This window comes from Calidris pugnax, unplaced genomic scaffold, assembly GCF_001431845.1.
Source record: "Calidris pugnax isolate Ruff unplaced genomic scaffold, ASM143184v1 scaffold573, whole genome shotgun sequence".
NCBI classification, from domain to species: Eukaryota; Metazoa; Chordata; class Aves; order Charadriiformes; family Scolopacidae; genus Calidris; species Calidris pugnax.
Genome location: NW_015091316.1, coordinates 730,574 through 748,351, shown reverse-complemented (window position 1 = coordinate 748,351; position 17,778 = coordinate 730,574). Strand labels below are relative to the sequence as shown.

At 46.1% G+C, this 17,778-nt stretch overlaps 1 protein-coding gene across 1 annotated transcript; it reads right to left on the bottom strand.

The window, feature by feature from the left end:
- Window positions 1-49: 49 nt before the first annotated feature.
- Window positions 50-14,366, bottom strand: PPP2CB (protein phosphatase 2, catalytic subunit, beta isozyme). The gene is made up of 7 exons (XM_014960933.1): window positions 14,128-14,366; window positions 5,100-5,309; window positions 4,671-4,844; window positions 4,065-4,154; window positions 2,404-2,565; window positions 1,427-1,545; window positions 50-811 (listed from the first exon to the last, which is right to left on the bottom strand). The coding sequence occupies exons 1-7, from the start codon at window positions 14,227-14,229 to the stop codon at window positions 739-741; spliced, it is 930 nt and encodes a 309-aa protein (XP_014816419.1). The 5' UTR covers window positions 14,230-14,366; the 3' UTR covers window positions 50-738.
- Window positions 14,367-17,778: the final 3,412 nt, after the last annotated feature.

The window sequence follows — 17,778 nt, the reverse complement described above, 5'->3', positions numbered from 1 at the left end:
CCGGCTACCCCCCTCCCGCCCGCCAGCCCGCTTAAGCAGCGCAGCACGGTTTGGGGCTGACAATGGCAAGTTTATTGTTTCAGGTACAGCCAGGAGGGTTGCAAGCATTTCCAGGACAAATATACAGAGGGGAGGGAGGGGGCGGGGGAGGGATAACAAAAACAACCAAAAAAAAAAAAAAAAAAAAAAAAAAAAGAAAAGAAAAAAGGCGGCAGGATCAACACAGAAGGGGAATCGAGCTAAAAAGGGGAACGCTTTTATCCGTGTTATGACAACGTACTCCCAAAGCAGGAATCGCTTCTTTTCTCCAGTTAAGTCGATCGGTCTTTCAATAAAATAAAGAGAGTGGTGGGGGCAGAAGTTAGTGTGCATTTCCCTCCAAAATAAACTCTAATTCATGCCAGTTAAACACTAGAACTAAAAATTTACAAAGAAGCGTCAAAGGAGATGGAAGTGTTATTAAGAGTTACCCCTTCCTCTCTGAACAGTCCAGAAGAAAAACAATGACTACAAATACAGCAGGCAAACTGTTGGACTGATGGGTACAGGATATACATAGTGTCGTAAGGAATTCAGTCTCAAGTTGTGCTCAAACGCTCTTTGTCCTCTGTATGGCACATTTTGGTCCATGATGGGGATTTTAAGTTGAGACGAACCCCAATTTCTTACAGAAACGTGTAAATATTGTTGCTCTTTAAAATGCCAGGTGGACTTCCTTCTACAAAGGTTAGGAGAGGTTTATAGGAAGTAGTCTGGGGTACGACGGGTAACATGAGGCTCTCCGCGACGAGGTGCTGGGTCAAACTGGAGGCTGCAGGGAAGAAAAAGGGATCATTTTCCCTCCTCCACAAGGTATTTCCCAACATCACAGTAAATCCCAAACTCGCTCTTCCTGCTGCTATCGCTTTATTCATCCCAGCTGTTTCCACGTAAAACCTTCCCGGTCCCAAAACAAGCATCCGTGGGAGTTAAACCTCATCAGCTGGTGGAAACGCTGCTTAGGGAGTGAACACAACCCAGCAGTCAGCACCTCGGCAGCTCGTCGCTGCTCTCACACCAGCTCGGCTGAACACAAAGTTCAGACTCTCTCACCCAACCTTTACAAAGCCTAGAGCTACCAAAAATAAAAATACATACATAAATCAATCTGTCTTGACTCTCTCCATCAAGCTTGGGCAAGAGAGGGATTAAGAAAATGCAAAAGCTCCAACTCTACAGAGCTGGAAAGAGGAGCTAATGCAGAACCCAAGAGAAGCTTTTAAGATCTTAACTCACTACTTATTTTTTGATATTCTTGCAGGTAGAGCACACAATATTCATTCCAGAGGGGTCTGAAATGGCTTTTCACAGAAGAACCCCTTTGGAAAGGATTAGACATTCCTCACAACAGTTAGGAAGAGATAACAGCCTGAGCCAGGTTACTCACAAGGAATATTTTAAAGTGTCATCTAGTTCCATGATAGCAGCCTGGTTCCCACAACGGTAGCAGTAATTGGGCGCACTGAAAATGGTAACCACATTCCGGTCGTGGCACCAGTTATAACCCTGCCAGAAAAATAGACAAAAAAAAAAGAAGAAATCTGTTAAACCTCAAACCTCAGCCCATCTGAAGTTCCTCTTAAGGCCTGAAACAATCCAAGGCATTTGTGAAATTGCAGACTTCTCGTAAGTATTTCCAACTGCCTTTGTTTCATTTAAAAATAAGTACCATACGGCAAGAACAAGAGGTAGTTACCCAACAGAAAGAGCTTCAACTGCTCTTCAGAGAGATCTGCCATTTGTCACTCCTGTGTTTATCCATTTTGTACACAAATTATGGATTGCACCACAAAGGAACCTCGAGATTTTTCAGGTACGCCTTCAGCTTTCATCCACCACAAACGAGAACCCGCCTGCTGGATGCGAGCGACTTCTGACACATAGTACTACTTAAGGAATCTACTTGAACTAGATTTTAAAAATACATCTGGTCCATTGACCCACCTGGCATTTTTCCCACAAGACATACAAGAATAGCCCATCAACCGCCAAAATTATGCCTTAATCCCTGTCACATCTGACTGCAGAGTATTATAGGGCAGTCTGCTTAATGCAGCAGCAGTCTAAGTAGAGCAGTCGGCGTGTAAGGAGATTATTACTTCCACAAATGGGGTGTGACAGTGCCCCTTTGGCAATTTCCTTGGAGAGGAGGTAGAAAAAAGGGCAGAACATCCCCTTATTTACATCACAGGTCAAAGTACATAATTTTATGTTCCTTGTTCTTTTCACAGTCCCTCTTTAGTGTTTACTTGCATAACGTTTAGGTGTCATGTTATGCAAACCCATCAGCGAAAGGTCCCACAGAAGAGACAAGAATTGGCATCTATGTTTTGCTAGCCCCATCTAGCAGAGTGCTTGCCCTACCTCCATGACAAGTTGGTGAGCACGGGAGACCAGTGTGAGACCATTGGCATGGTTAAATGTTTCGGAAATATCTTGCCCAAACGTGTAGCCAGCACCACGTGGAGATATACCCCAGCCGCCACGATCATCCGGATCCGACCACAACAGATCACACATAGGACCCTTGAAAAAGATGAAGTGTTCTTCATTAGATCATTTGCAAGATCATTATAAAAAGCCACTTCTAAAATATATTTACAGTAAGAACTGCCAGGATGTCCTTCTCTGTGCAAGACAGTTTATTTAACACACGTAGTAGCATCTAGTTGCTCACTGTATCAGTCAGCATCCTTCCCAAAGAAATGACTATGTACGTAGCTGACTGAGAAAGGAGTTCATGTAACCAGAAAACATTTCCAACCTCCTCTTCCAGGCACACCGTTTACCATTTCACTTCAAGTAGTCCAAGACATGGAGAGCAGATCCACATTCTTACTCCTGACTCTCCCAGTGTAATAAAAAAGGCCACATGAGAAGGTACGCAGACCGGAGGACACACAATGGGTTCGCTGGTGCCAGACAAGTTGCAATAAATTAAAGAAAGGGAAACAACCCGTAGGAGGCTATGAACTAACTTCCAGAGATTGATCTTAAGCCTTCAGCAGTCCTTCTGGCAGGGTATTAATAATTGAATTTCCTCTATTAAACAGTCTATTGTTGGACCTGACATATTCAAGAATATCCTGGTGTACATCATCTAACACTCACAAGTGAAGCTCAGCAGCTCTTCCTGCGGAGGTCCTAGGGGGCAGTAAAGACACTCTAGTATTTATCCATGTCTGCTGCTGCTTCCTACCCGCTGATCTGAGCTCCACGGTAGGGATCACACTGACCTCACGTGGAAGTAAGTCCTCAGGGACAGCCAGATTTCAGCACACAGACAGGCAGCATAGGACCGGGAAAACCCCAGAGCAATAATACAATCATTATGCCCGACTGCAGGTAGATGTCCCACCAGGTAGCCCCCTGATTCTGGGAATAATTTACACAGCTTATTTCAGGTTTTTTGGAAGGCCTGGGAGGACCTTGCTGCATTGTTTTTGCTGATATACCATAGATGCTTCAGGACAAGTAGTTATTTTAAACAGGGAACATTTAAAGTCCATTTGCAAGCCCCAAACCACTCCAACACAGAAGAGCCACTTGCTGCCCTGGGAGCTCAGAAGGTGGTTTCTTCAGTCCTGATCTCAGGCTCCCAGAAAGTAATGAACAAGGTGAAACACCACAGAAGAAAGAATTGGCTGGGGAGGAAGGACAGTGACACACCATGGCTTCACACGGTGGTTGGCTGTTCACAAGGAAGACTGTGATAAAGCTGAAGATGGGTAGTAAATACCTTCCCCTGCCAAATACTATTCTTTGAGTCAGCATGACAGTCAAAAAGCCCTGTGATTCTGTGAAAAACAGCTGTGAAGACCCCTTTGTAGATTGCTGTAATCAAAGCCATATTGACTTGTGTGCGTTTTGCCTAAATGTATGTTCATCTGCTCTAGCCCTCAGGAAGGCGATAATCCACTGTGTAACTGTGTGACTCGCTGCTTAAATGGATTTCAATGCAAGGCTACATTTGCATTTTCCACCAACAGATATCTAAGTTTATGATGCATTTCCTTTCCTGTTACCTCGTGTGGAACTTCCTGCAGGCGGTCCAGAGCCCTGATATGATCCAGTGTATCTATGGATGGAGAGAGGCCACCGTGGAGACAGAATATCTGTTCCAGAAAAAAAAAAAGGCAATCCATTCAGTGCATATTGTTATGGGAAGACTGATCTCAGAAATAGCTGGGTTTAACTCTGTTATCATTCTTTTATAATTACAGCAGAGAAACCAAATTTAATTCCTGCAGAAGGAAACACAACTAAAAGGCTGCACCTTGCATACAGAAATTAAAGCAACAGCAAAGATCCCAGGCCTTCTGTTTTAAGAATATCTTGCCTCATGGCCACAACTCAACTCACATCTAATGTATCACGAGGGGATCCCCAGTTGTTGAGCAGTCATTTCAAACGAAGCATACATGCAATACTCTTGCTGTCACTTTGGGTGCAGAATCAAGAGCCTTCCCGCACAGCCAACTTGTGTTAGCACCTCACTAAATTCTTTCCCAAACCCATAATAAGTACATAGATCACAAGTTACGGAGTTTGTTTGAGACTATTCATGTAGAAGTCAGACAGTACAATCTGCATAACTATGAAATGAAGCCTTTTCCTTATTTAAAGCTTACCTGGCCATCTACTAGAGCTGTAAGTGGAAGATAATCGAACAGATCTGTGAAATACTTCCAGACGTTGGCGTTGCCGTACTTTCGCAGACATTCGTCATAAAAGCCATACACTTGTGTAATTTGTCTGCTTTCGTGATTGCCCCTCAGTATTGTGATGCGTTCTGGGTAACGCACCTATTGACAAAGAAAACTCTTCTTTAACACAAGAAGTGTATACCATCAATATGGAAAGAAATAGTAACAGAATATTTCAAACAGCAATCAAGCATTCAGCTCTGTTATAGAACAGCACGTGTCCATTACTGCATATCAATTTACATCCATCTAGCTCAAGCCAATGGCAGTGTCAATGGGAGAAGCAATTCTTTCAAAACTCCCCAAAACCACTGTTTTACCCAAAGCTGCAGGAGAAAAGCTCTCAAACGATACCTTCAACGCTACTAGAAGAGTCACTGTTTCCACCGAGTAATAGCCTCTGTCCACGTAGTCTCCCATGAACAGGTAATTTGTGTCTGGCGATTTCCCACCAATTCTAAAGAGTTCCATAAGGTCGTGGAATTGACCATGGACATCTCCGCAGACGGTGACGGGGCAACGTACCTCTTGCACATTCGATTCTTTTGTAAGAATTTCTTTAGCCTAGCAAGAAAAGCACATTTAAGATAAAAAAGTAGGAAGCTCCTCCATAAGCAGGCGCAGATGTTATTCCACTGCATTCACACTGGAAACCCAATTTCACTCCAGCAGCTCAAGCTGACCATTGGAAAAACATCTTCTTGGGTAAGCAAAGACAAATTACATTTTACAAATCCCTGTGCACAAAGACAAGCAGGTTTGCTACTGTTAGGCCAAGTCATTAAGATCTTATTGTACCACAAGCACCGACAAATTCAAAGAAGTAACTAAACAAGCTAATTCCCAGCCTCCCCTGTTATGAAGCAGTGTCGACCCCAAGACCTGCACTGGATATACGGCTCCTATCACTGTTGGGATCCACCCATGAATCCTATTCTTCTTCCAAACATTTCTCAAGTGCAGACAAGGCAAAGCACTATTCCAGTAAGGTTCATCAGCATCGTGGGCAGACGTTACCTTCTTAAGCACATTTTTTTTAACATACAGATTTTGATAGATTTCTCCATCTACATGTTCAACACCAGCTCAGGTCTGCTTGTCTCAGTTACATGAACTACGGCAGCACTCAGCACTCTAATCTGACTGCCAAAGTCAAGTGCTGTTCAGTTTCACAATGTCTAGAAGCTTTTACCTCAAGAACCACAGCTGTCCCCTCAGTATTGCAGGCCACCCTGTGTCTTGTCAGCAAGAGTTCAGTGCAAAACTCGTATGAACAGGCAACATTCTTGCCATCTGCTATAAGTGTAGGAATACCAAAGGAGATAGTGCATGCCACTCAGGTAACTATTATGTTTTTTTTAAGAACTTGATTTGCAAAACCACACATAAAGATAGATATTATTTGACGTTTACACTAGTAGGAAAACCATGACCTCGCAGACTTCTGCTAGAAGTCATCTGACTCACCAGACTCCCTCCCGCCACATTTTAGTCTGACTACCATCTCAGTTGCTCAACGGATTGCTCTCAATCCCACGCAGCCATGTGGAACCATTCACGTTGCCACCTGCACTGGCAACACAGCAGCAGGCTGGAACAGCTCCTTTGCCAGCACCGACAGCCATTCCTCGCTGCCTCCCTCCTCTGGGATCCCTCAGGCTTCCCCTCCTCGCTGCACACCCATAAACCGCACGTGTTCTCCCCAGACGGGGATGTCGCAGCAGCGGGTCCGTGCCATGGAAACGAGCGCTACCAACAGCGTGTTCGTTCCGTACCGACAAAGCCAGCTCACCGTGTGGCTGCCGAGCAGAGGGGATGGTAAGAAAGGCTGGGCACGACAAAGCGGCTCAGCCGGCAGAAACGCTGGGCGACCACCACGGCATCAGATGAGCTGAGCTGCGTTACTCTGCCAAACAATCATCAGCCTGGGCACCAGTGCCAGGGGTTGACGGGGCTGCCCCAGCTCCCCGGAGGCACCGCGCTTCCAGATTGCACTGCGGTGAGTGTGAGACAACTGGAGCTGTACGTCCTTAAAGGGAACCTTCTCCACACATTCCCAGAACACATGGGAACTAACAAATCCATTTCCTTTGCAGAGGGGCAGATTTCTTCTTGTTGCTTAAGCTACCGAGGAAAACAAGTATTCCTAAGCTTCACTTTACTAACCTGGCACAGACCATCACTGCATATGCAAGAGGTGCTTCTCTTGCCCAGGGCACTTTTTGCCTGCCAGATTTCCAACCCTCTTCCAAGCACAACAGTTTAACAGCTTCTAAAAGCAGGTCACATACAACTGGAAAAGCAAAGTCAGAGACAATTTTAACATATGGAGCCTCAAACAGCTTCCTTGGCCGTACCCAGCTGGCAACAAAATGACCACAGATGGAGGGATGGCATCCCTGTATTTAGTCATCTCTTCCTATACACCCAGCAGTTCCTCTGCTAATTACAGCCATGTAATGTAGCCTATCTGCATTACCTTATTATCGTTATCAAATACCGTGTTTGTTTTGCTGCCTCCAGCCCATCAATTGTTGCAGATCAGTGCTCCAGGCACATCTGAGGCACAGAGAGCACCCACAGACAGGCTCAGTGTGATCTAGACAGAAGAGATGAAAGATCACCAGTGCTGAACAGTCACCAGCAGGCGATGATCTGGCTACTCATCACCAAGTCCCTTAGCTCCAGATGACAGATCTCCCACCTGCTGCTACCAGCAAGAAGGTGCTTACCAAGGACACCCTCACTGGGGTCCCTGAGGACACCTGTATTCACATTCAAACATCAGTTGTCTCACATATTTTAGGGAAAGCACGTATTTGGAAAGAACGGCTAAAACCCAAGTAGCCAAGGGCTTGGACAGCACACAGCGTGCACCCTGCACTGTACGTGGCCTGAGGGATGTGACCCTGATCCTCAAAGACATGTCCTGCACATGGGCTCAATGACATGGGGTCTCTCTTGCAGTTCTAAACTGACTAGAAACTGCTGAACATGTTGCGTCTTTGGCTGCAATAGTACTTCTGTTCAAGTATTTTTAAAAGCACCTATAACACCTTTCGAGAACTTCTACCCTCTGGGAGAGACAGACATAAAACACAGTCACAAAACAGCTGCTCAGTGTGTTCTGACTTGCACAAAGCAGCAGATGGGGTTTTGCTGTAAGCTGCAGTAACAACTACAAAAGGCGCGAGATATTTTCTGCCTTTTCGTATCACACACACTGCTCCCTTCCCAGCTGCACAGACAGAAATACACTCACTTCAACCCTCTGGGGAAAAGATGCAACGAAGGCATCTCAGGGCAACGAAGCTGGTGAGGGGTCTGGAGAGCAAGTCTTATGAGGAGCGGCTGAGGGATCTTGGGTTATTCAGCCTAGAGAAAAGGAGGCTGATGGGATACCTTATTGCTCTACAACTACCTGAAAGGAGGTTGTGGAGAGGTGGGGGTCAGTCTCTTCTCCTAAGTTACAGGCGATAGGATAAAAGGAAATGGCCTCAAGTTGCACCAGGGGAGGTTCAGATTGGATATTAAGAAAAAATTTTACACTGAAAGGGTTATTAAACATCGGAATGGGCTGCCCAGGGAAGTGGCTGAGGCACCATCCTGGAGGTATTCAAAAGACAGGTTGACATAGTGCGTAGAGACATGATTTATCGATGTGGGTTTTTTTGTTTGATTGATTTTGTTTTATTATTATCAGAGTTAGGTTGATGGTCGGACTAGATGATCTTAAAGGTCCCTTCCAACCTAGACAATTCTATGAAGGACACTGTACAGCTACCATACCAGTGTCTCAACCACATCACCATTCTTGACCTGATCTGCCCAGAAACACCATGCACCCACCCTACGAACATGTACAGGTAAAGCAGCACAGGCACCAGGGAAGAGCTCCTTTTGCACAGTAATAGGGCAAACGTACATTAGACACATCCTCAGAAGTCAAGCCAGCCCAAGTCATGAAATTTTGTTACTAGGAGAATCTAGAAGCTTCCCCTCATGAGAAAGGAGGAGCTTGAACTTGAAGAGCAGTAGCTTCTTAAGCTGCCTACCAGCTGTTACTGTCTAGCCTATTTTAGCTTACTATGTAGACAAACATACATGCACATGAATAGATTTAAGTCTGTCGTTTTAACACTGCAGAGCTGGTTCAAATCAGGCTTAGGAGCTGAGCTCAGCTGGCCACAGAAGTTTGCCCTCACGTGACTTTCTATGTAGAAGACTTTTAACGTCTTAAGCATCATTAAAAACACCCCAGAAAAGCGGCAACTAACCAGTGCGTGCTGCTTGCACGTTTCATTGTGCAGAGCTCAGAGGCTCAAGTCAAATGTCTTAAAATAACAACAGGACTATTACAAAATAAGCATATAAAACTCTGATGGAAGTACACTGGCTTGCATTATCATCATTTACTATGATGATATCATAGTATATCATTACTTAAGTATATAATAGAATATCATTACTTAAGAAGGCTGCTAACATATAAATATTATATATATTATTATAAATTATATATAATAACAATAACTATGACCAAGTCATATTTTAGCTACCTTTGTTTTAGAAAACAGTGACTAATGCTACCAGCTTCCTAAGTGCGTATCCCAATTTTTTTGGATGAAACCCATACTCAATCAGAAGAAAAAGAAGCAGCTTTTAGCTATTTTTATTAAACAAACGCCCATTTACCACAATAGTTACCATGTCTGTGCTCAAAATTACTTTGAAGAGTAGACTATTTGTTGGCAGTGAGCTTGCCCATCACCTCAACTTCCCTCTCTTTCCCAGTTCTAGGTTCTGTATGTAACCTTTGTAGACTGGAACACAAGCTTGTCTAACCTCAATCCCCATGGAGAGAGGATGGAGAATGGATCTCCCAATAATTCACTGTGCTGTCCTCACAAGAGGAAACCAAGTGGTCTTGGGGCTTGCACATAATGCACTGATGTGCTGCTCAGAAACCTGAGATGCTACAGTGGCTTTAAGACTACCGTCAGGATCACCAGGAGACTTAACAACCAAATCCATATCAACTATTACACTGTTCAGATTTGCCCACAATAATTGTGTAGGCCAATTCCATAGGTGAAGGGATTACGATCCAAGCAGATTTTCATCAGTATGCTTTCTTTAGAGAAAATCAAACACACACCCCCAAGCACCTACTCTGCATACAAGATCCTTTGGGAGCCCAGAAAATCAGCTTATTCTGGAAGATTCATTTACTGTACCATGAGCTCAGTTTGACGCCTAGAGGCTCTTCCTTCAGGAATCAGAGAAGCCAACCATGGAGATCCTGACCAAAATTCAACTGAATCATCACTCCGTCAGCTGCAACAGACCAAACTACTATGTCAACAAGCGTGCTGAGGATATTAAAATCTGAAGGAGTTTGGCCTGAACAAGAACCAGCTGGATTCTCCCCAAACGGGCTGGAAGCTGGAGGGATGGAGCTGTCCTGCCCTTCAGCAACAAGGCAGCAGAGGACACCCTGGAGCCTCAAGAGTGACAGGGACTCCTGTCACACAGGTGCTCCTAGAGGTACCTGGCCCAGAGTCTCCTGGGATGAGCATCATCACTGGAGAGATGAAATATTTCTGGCCACGACTCAACACAACACTTGGAATTTCATGGTTTGAATAGCATCCAGGATGCTACTTGGCTTCATCACTCATACTAATTTCACCAATTAGTACAGAAGAGCTTGGTAACTCATTCTCCTAAAATTATTCTTAGGTGAAATGATCTTCGAGGGCAGAAGCATCACAGGTACGTGCCAGTAACAGCAATACTCCCTACAGCATCAACTAGCTCCTGCTGCTCAGTTTGAAGAATCAGTTTATAATTACCATTCAATAACCGTACAAGAAATGTAAGTCTTCATTAGTGATTAGAATCCTTCTCCTCCCACTACTTCACAACACAAAGCTCTCAAGCTGCTCACAGCAATGAGACCGTAACCCTTCTTACACATCCAAAGAACAAGGACAGAAAAAAGAAGCTACAAAGAGAGACGGTTATGGATGGTTGCTTGCCTGAGTTTAATTTAGGAGACAGCCTTTTACTTGCCTTCTTTCATAGCCCATTTCATTATCTTGATGAAAAACCCTCTTCCTCAGGATGGGACAAGTAGGATCAACTCAACTGTCTCACCTGCAGAATCCATTTGCTGATCTGACTTGAACTTTAAAACGTAAATATTCAGAGATTCCCGTGTCCAAACCTGGGAGGACTTCCTATTAAATGAATACAGCTTCCTTTTAGCCTGACTTTCGCTGTATGAAATACAGGTTATGACCTGTGCAAGTTCAAAGGCAGTTTGATACAGCCAGCACTACCTAAGTTAACAATGTCAAAGCTAGCACGAGGAGAGAAAGTTGCCATGGCACCTCTGGTGAAGTGCAGCCATAATCCAAGGCAGAACTCCGTAGATTTTCACTGCCTACTTAATGACAGTGGAAAAAGGTCTTAAGAACATTCTGTCATAAAGAGAGTCTAAGACTATGATGTTAAGAGAAGTCATATGGGATGCGAGACATCCAACGCACATTTCCATAACATGCTGGAACGTTTCTCGTGTCTACAAGCTCCAGCAGTGATCATAATTGTTTGTCCTTCTATTATCCTTTAAATGTCTGCAAGATTTTAGCTAGATTTCACTTTAAAGACCAGCAGAACAGGAACACAAGTGTTCTCATGTTGTCTTGAAATGACATCTTGATTTCAACTGCATGAAGAATACAAGACTGGTTAGCTGCCAAAATGATGTTGTAACTGAGCAGGTGAAGACAGAATGTGATTTTTACAGGTGCAACTTTCAAGAACTTTCAGCGTGCAGAATAATGTGGCATACTCTCATTAACCCTAGCTAGGTCCAGTCTTTCCCTCATCACTGTCCATTATGCCAGCCATTAAAAACAACAACAACCCACACAGCCAAGTCTGGGATTTGTTTCTTTGGTCTCTCTCTCCCCCCACTTTCACAGAATAGTTTGGGTTGGAAGGGAACCTAATGACCATGTTGGTCAAGAGCCTGAGCTCTTAGAAATTAGTCCCACAAAAGGGAGTGCTAAGAAGTGAGACACAGTTAGTTAGGGTTTCTCCAAATATTAGCTCAAGGAAACAAACTAAACCAGCTGTCTGTCAGGGCTGCTTCACACCAAAAGCAAGCCTGCACACTCAAAAGTTTTTGTAAGATTCCTTTCCACTACCAGCTGGGTGATATAACCACTCCCTGAAAACTTAAGAATACGTTAAGTAAGAGCATCACAGAGTATTTATTTCATACCCAAGTTGCTTCCATCAGTTACCAGCACTCCTGAAGAACAAGGCGCTGTGACAGATGACATGCGTTTCATGCCATGTTCCACAGGTTCAGAGCTCCTACCTGTCATCTGGATGACAAACACCGGCATTGTCCTCCAGCTTCTCAAAATAAAGCAGCTACAGCTCCTTAATTAACAACACAGCCCAAGAAGAAAGGAAATGTAACAGCTTACTGGTTAGAACAGCAGTTCCCAACCAGCAATGCTTGGAGCTGGACACAGATAACACTAATAAATTCTTTCAGGCTTATAAGCTGGGCCTCACACAGGAGACAGCACAGCCAACAGAAGCTCTTACTCTCTCTCCAAGATATATCTGATTTTCAAGCCACTGCTGTCAGTCCTTGCTGGTGCACCAGCCCTTCACACCACACTCTCTTAAAACTGATAAAAGTTCTGGAGAAAGAGTCATAGAACTAATGGACAGTCCCTGCATGGGATACATAAAACATAAGGGGGAAAGAAAACAGAGGCTGGGTGGGGGTTAGCTAGATGTCAGGATGACTGGTGAAAGCATTTGCCAGGAGCTAGGGCCTGGAGTCCTGCATAGTCTCTGTCTGTGGCATTCAAAGAAATTGCGCCTACCTTTCCAATGAGCACCCCTGGCACGTTACGAGGTCACAGCGCAAACCCTCTCCACTGTTCAGATCTTATCACTGTGGTAGTCTACCAATAATCCCACTGAAGGAAATAGCTGCGTCTTCTGAGGTTGGCACTGAGATGTTTAGTCACTGGCCAAAATGCATTGCCATGAGCAGGCATCGGAAAACATGTTCCACTTCTGAGGGAACTGAGTGAGACACACAGGTAATAACGTGACAACACCAAGTTCAGCATCAGCCATATGACACTAAAGAGAACACCAAACTAAGTACTCTGTCTTCTGCGCCTGGCAATTAACCATCCACCCAGGAAAGCAAGCTGAGAGCTTCTCTGGACCACCTGATGCAGAGCAATGGTACCTGCTGGTCACTGTGATGAAAAGCAAATACAAAGAATAATCTTTGATACTACACTTGTTATGACTTCAATTCTTTGTCATATCTTGCCAAGTCCAAAGAAAACCCCAACTTGGTCCTAGATTGAAGCATTGAGGAAGTGTTCACACAGGGGTATTTAATTTCTCAGACAAAATCCAACACAAGCCTGAACATCTGTCTCGTGATGGAAAACCAAAAAGGCTCTTGACAGTCTACACTAAACAAGTCCAAAGAGGAATTTGCCAAAGGACTGTCCAAACCACAGTCCAAAATAGCAGACCGTGTCCTTTATCCAACCATTTCTCATTCTATTTTAGTCTCCCTCAGCAGCCTGTAAGCCTCTGGTTAGGTCGGCACTACAGCTTATCTCTTATCCCCTTCTGCTTTCCTAGATTACACATCAGATGTCAAAAGGTTTACTCATTGATTTAGGGCTGACTTTTTAGCATGTGGCTACTACGTTTTATGAGAAGTCAGAACAGATTCCTCCCTGCACACACCACCCCCGAGCCTCCCACACCACTCAGATGAGTCCAAAGCCAAAAGGTAAAAAGCATATTATTGAGGGCAATTAGGTGTGAAAAAAAAAAAAAAAATCGTACAACCGTGGCGTCTTTTACATCAGAAATATACTGTACTGCACACAAGGAACTCCCGATCTCAGATACACCCCAGGCAGCATCACGGCCCGGCAGCGAGCGGAGCAAACCTCTTTCCCCTTCACAGAATCCCCCAGGCTGCCATTTTCGGCCCGCTTTGCCCGCAGCCAAAAAAAAAAAAAAAATCGTACAACCGTGGCGTCTTTTACATCAGAAATATACTGTACTGCACACAAGGAACTCCCGATCTCAGATACACCCCAGGCAGCATCACGGCCCGGCAGCGAGCGGAGCAAACCTCTTTCCCCTTCACAGAATCCCCCAGGCTGCCATTTTCGGCCCGCTTTGCCCGCAGCCCCCCCAGCAGCAGGGCTGAGACGCCGCTGGCCCCAACCCCGAGCCAAACCCCCGCTACCGCCAGCGGGCCCCGGAGACGAGGGGCGGCCGAGACCCGCCGGGTCCCCGCACTCACCTTCTCGCAGAGGCTGCGGACCTGGCTCTCGCTCAGCTGCCGGCACTCGTTGAGCTGCTCGATCCACTGGTCCAGCTCCTTGGCGAAACCCTTCTCCTCCATGGCGGCCGGGGCGGACCCGGCAGGGTCCCCGCCGCTCTCCGGGCCCCCAAGACCCAGGCCCGCCTGAAGGCCAAGCGGCGCAACAAGCGGGAGGCGAGGCCTGCTCCGCTCCGCGTAATGGCGGCCCCCCCCCCCTTCCCTCCCTCAGCCTCCCGGTCTGCGCACTTCCGGCCACACCCACCCCGCGTGACCCGAGGTACTTCCGGGCCCCGCCTCCCTCCCCTCAGCGCCCCGCCCCTCGCCATAACGGCCACCGCCTCCCGCGGCGGGGGGGCCGCGCCTGAGGGGAGAGGATGGCTCCGTCCGGGAGGGGCGGTGGGAGGGGAGGTGGGCGGTTGGAGCTGGGAAGATGGTCCAGGGAATGGAGCATCTCTGCTGTGAGGAAAGGCTGAGAGACCCGGGTCTGTTCAGCCTGGAGAAGGCTGGGAGGGGATCTCATCAATGCTTCCCAATATCACCCAACGGGAGGGTGTCAAGGGCATGGGGCCATACTCTTCTCGGTGGTATCCTGGCCAGAGACAGGACAATGGGCACAAACTGGTACACAGGGAATTCCATCCCGAGGTAACTTCTTTACTTAGAGGGTAACCGAGTACAGGAACAGGGTGCCCAGAGAGGTTGCGGAGTCTCCTTCTCTGAAGCTACTCAAAACCCACCTGGATGTGTTCCTGTCCAACCTGCTGTAGGTGACCCTGCTTAGGCAGGGGGATTGGACAAAATGATCTACCCAGCTGGGGAGAAGCTCTGTGGAAAGGGACTTGGAGGTCCTGGTGGACAGCAAGCTCAACGAGCGAGCAGTGTGCTGCTGTGGCAAAGGAAGCCAACAAGATGCTGGGCTGCATCAACAAGGGCATCACCAGCAGAGATAAAGTCATTACCCCACTCTACTTGGTGCTTGTCAGGTCACACCTGGAATCCTGTCTTCAGTTTTGGTCCCCACTATGCAAAAAAGATGTGGACAGTTTGGAGAGGATCCAGAGAAGGGGCACCAAGATGATCAAAGGAGTGGGAAACCTGCTGTAGGAGGAAAAGCTGAGAGAATTGGGTTTGTTCAGCCTTGAGAAAAGAAGGCTCAGGGGAGACCTTAACTCCAGGCTGCAGTATTTACAGGGTGGGTAAAAAGAAGATTGAGACTCCCTTTTTACAAGGAATCACATGGAAAAGATGAGGGGTAACGGGCCTGGTGAGATTACGGTTGAATATGAGGAAATTTTTTCCCACTGAGAACAATCAGTCATTGGAATAATCTCTGTGGGGAAGTGGTGGATTCCCCAACATCGGACACTTCTAAGATTCAGCTGGGCAGGGTGCTGGGCCATCTTGTCCAGACCGTGCTTTTGCCGAGAACAGTTGGACAGATGATCCTTGAGGTCCCTTCCAACCTGGCCAGGCAACAAGGGCTTTAGGAGATTGCTACTGGGAAACTGTCCCAGGATTTTAAGCAGATTAAGATAAGTGAAGCCCCTGAAGTGTTTTTTTTTTTTTCATGTCAGATGGAAAAGCTGAAAATCTCTGAGGACCTACTCAGGCTGTGCGGATGTTCTTCTACTAGGAACACCAAAACTGGTCACAGTTCCCTTAATTCCTGCTGGGTAAAGCAGCCAGACTTGCAGTCGTCACCCTGAGGTGAAGGAGAAAATTAAAGGATTCAAAACATCTCATCCCTGAAGCAAACTTTCCAACTAAAAATTTAGCAAAGTAAAAGGGAGCAATATATACACAAAAACCAATTTTGCAGCCACTCTCAAAGATTGCCCATCATTTGCCATTTCAGCACCCAGGAAAGACGCCTGCCAGGAAACCATCACATACATCTGAATGTTTTATTTGCTCATTTGTTTCCAGCAGATTATTTTTAACCAAATTGACTGCATTTGTGGCACTGCAGCAGAGAACTTAACAGCCCTGGGAGAAGGCGGAACCTCCAGTGTGGCGGTGGATGATAAATCTTTCCACCCAAGAGCTTCCCAAGGACAGCACGCGCCGTGTGCCTTCAGGAGCATAAGGGAGGCTGCCCCCCGCCACAAAAATCATCCCGTGGTTTGTTCAATATGACCAAAGAAAGTGTGTCCTGGGTCTCAGGATGTTACGATGCAGTGCTAAATCAAACGTGGAGTGACTTTTATGTATGTCTTTCAAATTTTTAAGGTTTCTTCATTATTTAATACAAGGAAACAAAATGAGAAAGAAGACCATGTGTTAACATGGAAGTCTTGGGTCACTCCTGGTGGGAAAAATACCTTGTACCCCAAGGCTTGCAGAAAAATCAGAGAACAGCATTAACTAGCAGTTACCAAGCTAGTTAAGCTAGTTAGTTGCGTGCTTGCTAACTAATAATTTGCTTATTATCCTAAATTTTAGATTGGAAACAATTATCCAGTAGCTACTTGCCAACCCCTTTCTATCCCTGGCCCATGTGCCCCCAACCACCCCCCTGCCCCACCTCGGGGCACCCCATACCCCACACCCTCACCCCGTGCCCCCAGAGGGGCATCTCATTCCCCATGTCCACATGCAGCAGACTCCACAGCCCGCCAATTTGAGGCTAAAAGGTGACAAAGGAGCATTTTGGGGTGCAGACATCGCTTTTTTTGCTGAGTATGGAAGGCAGCCATACCTGACAGCACCCTCCACAAAGCCAGGCTCCTTGTTCCCAGCTTCTCTCCATGGGATTCATCTTTGCTCCTGTGCTGGTGTCCATCACCACAGGCAGCACTGCTTGTCCTGTGAGGAGCAGCAGGAAACGTACAAAACCTTGATAAACTGGGAAAAAAAAACTGAAGAGAGGTCAGAGGGGGAGAAAGAGGTAAAGAGAGGGGGGACAGTGCATAAGGAGGGGGATAAATCACTAAAAATGGACTCCGTGGCCATAAGAGATGCACAGGGACAGTTTCCAATGTGAAGGAAGGGTGGCAGCCCCAGCCCTTGCACAGACTCCCCTGAAATATTCCTCTTAGATACAGAATTAAGGGAATCTAAAATGCCCTCCTGCAGCAGCCTGCATTGTTTTTAATCAAAAAATATTTTGGGGAGGAGAAAAAAAAAAACAACCTCAAAACCTTAAAGTGTTGCAACAGGTTTTGTTTCCCAATGCAGGCAAATATTTGCTTATTCCTCTTACTGAACCCGCTGGCTGATTTGATTACGTCCCTGGAAACGCATCTGCAAATCGGTTTTCCAGCCTTTTGAGGGCACTGCCTTCCGCCACGATGTCTCCAGCGACTGATGCCAACTCCCCGCTAACACAATGCGCCGCAAGACCAAAGCGCTGCTAGATGCCCACACCCACAGCTTTCGGCCACTCGTTGCTTTCAGCCAGCTCCTTGCCGTAAATAAATGACTTACCCTCAAGAAACGTGTTAGCAACAATTTAATCGCTTAAATTAAGCGGGCTGAAGCACAGCCGTTCCTCTGTCACGTGCTTAGTGGATAGAAAGGTCTGATGGTGAAAGACCGGGGGGATAAAAAAAGGACGTCAAATTGAAAAGCCCTGGGGAGATGAATGCGAGATAACTGAGAGAGCAACATTTATAGTCTGAGTCTTGGCTG

What these genes read in the sequence shown, in the direction of transcription:
- PPP2CB (XM_014960933.1), bottom strand. Translation starts at nt 14,229, where the DNA reads ATGGAGGAGAAGGGTTTCGCCAAGGAGCTGGACCAGTGGATCGAGCAG. An exon ending in TCCGCAGCCTCTGCGAGAAG is followed by an intron (nt 5,310 to 14,127) that starts GTGAGTGCGGGG and finishes TTTTCTTGCTAG; the next exon opens with GCTAAAGAAATTCTTACAAA. An exon ending in TGCAGGAAGTTCCACACGAG is followed by an intron (nt 2,566 to 4,064) that starts GTAACAGGAAAG and finishes ATCTTTTTCAAG; the next exon opens with GGTCCTATGTGTGATCTGTT.